The following is a 6000-nucleotide window of genomic DNA, read 5'->3' as shown; positions in this document are numbered from 1 at the left end:
TTTAAACCCAGGAGGGATAGGGATTCAAACCCCCCTGAACGCTGCCTTGACTAAATCACCAAAAGCTAAATAAACATTCCCCTTTCCCTTCCATTCCCTTTCCCCTTTTAAAGAATCAAGTGCTGAATGCCATAAGGCCGCCATCTTGTGACCTGGTGTACGTGCATAGTATATTGGCCCAGGCGCACAGCCCAGACACACAGTGACTCACCACTGAAATGAAGCCGTCTGGAACGCAACCTTGAATGGCTGCAGGATTCGTGTTCACATGAGACTCTGACTTCTTTACTCATATGTGGAAGTGACACACAACCAACCTCTCTGACCGTGTCTTCTTTAGAAGTAAGGTCATGAAGGATATCTGTTTTTGCGATTGTATTTTCTTCTACCAAATCAGTCTGGTGTAAGTCAGTGGTATTTTATTAAAAACTTATGTACAACAATTACAATCATAGACTCAAGGGAGGTAATGATAATGAACTGAATGAGTGTACAAAACATTAGGCTCTTTCCATATAGACTGACCAGGTGAATCAAAGCTTTGATCCCTTATTGATGTCACCTGTTAAAGCCACTTCAAATCAGTGTTGATGATGGGGATGAGACAGGTTAAAGAATGATTTTTAAGACTTGAGACAGTTGAGACATGGATGGTGTACGTTCAGAGGATGAATGGGCAAGACAAAATATTTAAGTGCCTTTGAAAGGGGTATGGTAGTAGGTCCCAAGCGCCTCGACAAAGAGAGACTGTGGGTGCAATTCAATATTAGGAAGGTGTTCCTAATGTTTTGTACATGCATTTCAACCGTTTTCTAAGCATGACATTTTTTCCGAACAAGTACATAATGTATAAATTGCACACACATTTTCTTTCTGAAATCTCCAGGTTTATTTTTTATACAATAATAAGTTTAGCTTAAGTTTGAATTCATAAAGCTAATGGAATAACTTGCAATATCCCAACACAAATAGGTTTTTCCTTTTGAGTTGTCCATAGTTTATATAAAAAACATGAAGTTACTGTATTGAACAGATTTTGTGAATTTGTTAGCACTATATACAGTAGATAATTTATTAGACAGAAAATAGGATCCAGGTTCGTTAAAAAAACATATAGTATAAATACAGTATCACGAAATTAGTGGCATCATCACCGAATGAAATGAAATATGGCACATTTAATGAAATATAATGGCACATTTCTTTTCTCCAACTATCATCCCACATCACCATCTATTCAGAGATAGATATGCTATTGAAAAGGCTGGGACAGGCTGGGACAGGCTGGGACAGGCTGGGACAGAAATGGAGAAATAAAGACATCACTGCAACATTTGCTTGTCCCCTGAAATTGAAATAACTCCCCTTTCCGCTGGCAGGGAATAGACTCATGGAGATGCACTCAATGGTTCAACCATATAGAGTAGCTTAGTATTCCTGCATTCCTGTTCTCCAGTATACACTTTCACCAACGTTGTCTCCTTGCTGCTCTTATTCCTTGAAAAGCATGGATCTTCCGCTGTAACGCATTAAATGCTATGTCTCAAAGTTCACTCTTTCTCCAGGAAAGCTCTCTGTAGTTTTATTTGACTGACCAGAAGCTGGAGGTGGGAGTGGTGGTACTTGGAGACTCTTTAGGAGCTTGGTTTGGGCTGTGGCCGTAGCTGGGGGAGTAAGTGAAACTTGGGCTGCTGGGTGGAGAGGATGTAGACGAGGAGCATGAGGAGGATTTCGATTTGATCTGAAACCACTTTTCTCCCAAGGCCTTGGCAAAATGGTCATCCACAGAGACGCTGATGGAGAGCTGGCGGGAGCTGGCCATTTGGTAGTCCATCCCCAGGCTTCTCTTGAAATGTTCCTCCACAACATGGTCATAGCTGTGCTTAGATAACACTACAGTGGAAAGAATACAACAAAGGTCAGGCATAATTTTTAACAAGTCTGCAATATAACAGCAGCATTGTAGCACTAGTTTTGATGAGATAAAAGGAGTATGAGACTGACCTGTGGAGGAGTGGCTACTGCTGCCGACCTCAGATCTGCAGGTGGGCTTTCTTGTGGAGGACACACAGGTGATCACAGAAGGACGCATCTGAACGAGGTAAAATCATTGGTTCATTTCACAACAGTATATGACTCTGTAGCTGTGTAGCTGAAATGTAGCTGAAATTCCCATTCCCCCAAAAACAAGAGGATGAACATGTCAATGTAAACATGAAACATTTCACCATCACTAACTCTTTGTCGAGGGTTCAGTTTGTTATTGGAGACAAAATATATTTGGTTATGGGATGGGACCTGAAAACTGTTCACCCTCATCAGGGTGGCACAAACAGGCCAAAGAGAGAGTTGTCTATTTGCTCTTACTGATGACCATCCTCCCACCATTGCTCACATTATCTTCCCAAATCAGACTGGATTGGATATCATGGACAAGCAGAGTCCCATAATGTCTCTTGGGAATAGAATGTGCCTGAGAGTTTAGACTCCCTACAGAGATCTCCGAGATATGTAGGCTCTGACTGCCTAGGGCTACACTGGGAGATTACAAAGGCACATACAATATGACTGACACAAACAATAAATTGTGTCTTTCAAGTTGTTAGCACCTGGACTCACTATTATAATTGTTCCTCTTGAAATTACCTGATTGATGGCTGCGGTGCTTTTGGTTTTCTCCTCTGTTCTCTCAGGCTCTTTCCTTGGTTTCTTAATTAGGTCCAGTGGCTCATCAATAGGTGGTGTGGGATACACATGGCAGGGCAAATGACCTGTGGGGCTGGGGGTTGGGCTCCAGGAGGATGTGGGACTCTGGGGAACACTAAACACAGATGGCCTTCTCATGTTGCTCCTGCTTTGTGCCCTTTCTCGCCTGAAACACAAAACCACACATTGAAACATGGAATCACACACTGGACATGGAGTTATGAAACCAGTGGTTGTCAATGATGATGTTATAAAGTCATGGGGAGGTTTTACAAACCTTTCTTCCAATGTTAGACCACACTCAAAGCTGTGCTTGCGCTTGACCGGATGCACTTGGGGCACTCGAACTCTCTCATTGGCCATATGCCTGAATCTATCTTCACTTCTCTGGTTGGGCTGACCTACAAGAGGAAAGATCAAGCACAAGTAAAGCTCATGGTTACTATTTGAAATAATATACAGTATAAATATTGGTTGATATATTGGCACAGATAATGATGACTTACACCTAACTGTAACTGACTGAAAAGACGTTAGGTGTGGCAATGAGTAAATAGGTGACTGGTTGTTTGGGTCTGTGGCACTGTGACATATGGTTCATCACCTGTATGAGTGGTTCGTGGGAAAGCTTTCATGCCACCGTTAATTGTAAACTCCGTTAAGCTGTTGAACTAGACCAACCAGATTGGTGAGTATTTCAAATCTTTCCAGCTGATTCAATGTGAACGGTAAATGTTGTTTTTCTACCTACAGTGATGATGACACCCATCTCATTTACATGTCTATGAGAGAAATATTAGTTTCTACTCAAAATGTGATTTGAACTGGACAAACGTAACACTTCAGTTGCTAATGCCTTGATTGAAGTATCACTTCTTTCTAAAAGAGAACTAAATGTCTCACAACTGTCATTACAATACACACATCACACAGTAGCATTCTCCTTATTGCGAGAAACTAACTAAAACACATCAGCAGCTGCTAACATCCTTTTTGTTACTGACAGAGATCGATGTGAAGCTGACCAATACATGACACTGGTTTTTGTATTTTGTAAAGCTAACACCAGCCCTCTTCATACCTCACATCATGTTGTTTATTTCAAGCTATATTCAAATGAGTGTTATCAATATGCCAAAAGATATCCACCACATTAGCATGCAATGCTCTACTACCACATTGAGATGCAACGCTGAATGATTAGGTCATGTTATTACATGATTGGTCCCCCTAACCTCAAATACTCCCCCAATCCACAATCCTCAATCCAATCCACATACCAAACAGTACTGCCCCTCAATCGCAACCTCTCACCTACGACCTCCCCTTCTGTCCTTTGGACATCAGTGTCACAGTGGAGGCCTGTGGAGGGGGACTGGGGGGAAACCACACCTTGCCTGACTGACTTTCTGATGCCTGAGGCGTGGTTATTTGTTTCCCATGCAGGAGTAGAGGTACAAGAGGGCAGTATCTTCAGAGCATCTCCATCTACCACAGTTATTCTCAGCATCTGACCTAAACCCCTCTGAAATGATGCTTGAGTGCCATGACACATTTTAGGAAGTTGAAACTGCACCAAAGTTTATACAGTGAGGTATCATTATCACACTCGTCTACATTATCTATAATTCAGACTGTAAAAGTTAACATTTGTCTTGGTTTCTTGAATGGGAGAAAAATGTTTTAGAATGGATTAAATATGTTTGTGTGTTTATACAACTCAAACCATCAGCTAAAATGGCTTCATTGACATTCACGCCGACTTAGTAAAAGTTATTTTATAATGGCCATAAACATTTGCATTTCTAAAACCATTGTGAACTAATTACTAACTAATAACAATATAACAACTGTGTCATCATACATGATAACAATGCAATACGCAGCTGTGAAGACCGCTATTTAAAGCAGCACAGATCACTGCAGCACAATTATATTTTGTGAAACAATAGTATGAGAAAATAAATAAGAATTATTACCTTCCAAGATATAGACTTTGAAACCACTGCTCATCCGAGTTATGTATTGGAAATTTGCAACAGCCATGGCTCCTTAATTGTCTTTGTCTGTGAATAAAGCCAACTACAGAGGACCACCTTGTCTGTTCGAGCTTAGAGGACACAATGAGCCTAAGTTCTGGTTGGTAATGGAAAGGCAATGAGATGCTTGGCTAGAGCTTGCCCAGGTAACGTATCAGGAGGCTATACAGAGCTGCAGTGTCTTTCAGGAAAATGTATTCCTGCATTGTCATTGGTTGTTCCGATCACAACCTCCCCCATTTTAGATGCTTTTGTTATTGTTGCAGGAAGTGTGTAATCACAGGTAGGTACCTCAGAAGGAAAATAATGGTAAACTGTTCTATGACTGTCCCTGCACCACCCAACCAAGCATCTACTTCACTTATCCAGAAGACTAGCTATTTCAGGAATAAACAGGATTGTAGTATAGATTACTCAACACACAAGTTAATTTAACAGAGACTCTCCTCTCTCTGGAAGTCAGCACCTGCCCTCAGCCCCTCCCTCGCTCCTAATCTACAATCTCACCAAACTGCATTTTTTAGAGTGCTTAGCCCACTGGTGCTCCAATCATTCCACTGACCTGCCCATACACGCACACAGCTGTACTGTGAGCCAGCCTCACCATTAATCCAAAGGCTTTTGTTGATGGCCAGACAAAGGCTCCTAAGTCCTGGAAATGCTACTGCCCTGAGAAACAATCTTGCCTGAGCATGCTGAAGAGTATGGACACAAATGAGCACACTCAACACTCAGGACCTGACACTTATAAAGTCACTTAAAAATAAATAAATACAAATTTTAAGTTCTCTCTTTAAAAATGAGCACATTTAGAATTTGTATTAATTGATATGCCTTTGAATGGGGGGACTCATTTAGTGGATTACATTTTGTTATAGCCTAAATGTATATTTATTTTGTACCTTGATTAAAGGATGTAATAACTCATTGAAATATCTTATTGGGTTTATGTGATGTAAGAATGCATTCTGGAGTTATTGGTATATTCTGTCTCAAATATTTTTGTGGTGATGAAGGTCTGTGAAAGCACTCAACAAATATGGAGACGACTCGTGTCAGTATATGATTGGTGCTGCTTTAAAGCAAGTCAAGCTCAACAGTGACCCCATGAGGAACACACTGGAATTTCTAACATTTTATTCAGGATTTCGTTAATTATAATGTATATATACTTCAAGAATACTGTGTGCAGAGTAAAACTTACATTCCTTCATGATCACCAATGTTATACATGAATTACATTACATTTGGTTTT

At 40.7% G+C, this 6000-nt stretch overlaps 1 protein-coding gene across 1 annotated transcript; it reads right to left on the bottom strand.

Moving 5' to 3' along the window:
- Nucleotides 1-402: 402 nt before the first annotated feature.
- On the bottom strand, nucleotides 403-5140 carry LOC124035198 (transcription cofactor vestigial-like protein 4). The gene is made up of 5 exons (XM_046348627.1): nucleotides 4686-5140; nucleotides 2984-3107; nucleotides 2647-2872; nucleotides 2005-2092; nucleotides 403-1893 (listed from the first exon to the last, which is right to left on the bottom strand). Exons 1-5 carry the CDS (start codon nucleotides 4750-4752, stop codon nucleotides 1583-1585), a joined length of 816 nt encoding a protein of 271 aa, XP_046204583.1. The 5' UTR covers nucleotides 4753-5140; the 3' UTR covers nucleotides 403-1582.
- Nucleotides 5141-6000: the final 860 nt, after the last annotated feature.

This window comes from Oncorhynchus gorbuscha, linkage group LG05 (assembly GCF_021184085.1).
Source record: "Oncorhynchus gorbuscha isolate QuinsamMale2020 ecotype Even-year linkage group LG05, OgorEven_v1.0, whole genome shotgun sequence".
Taxonomy (NCBI): domain Eukaryota; kingdom Metazoa; phylum Chordata; class Actinopteri; order Salmoniformes; family Salmonidae; genus Oncorhynchus; species Oncorhynchus gorbuscha.
Note: the sequence above shows the minus strand (reverse complement) of the source record. Positions and strands in the feature narration are given on the sequence as shown.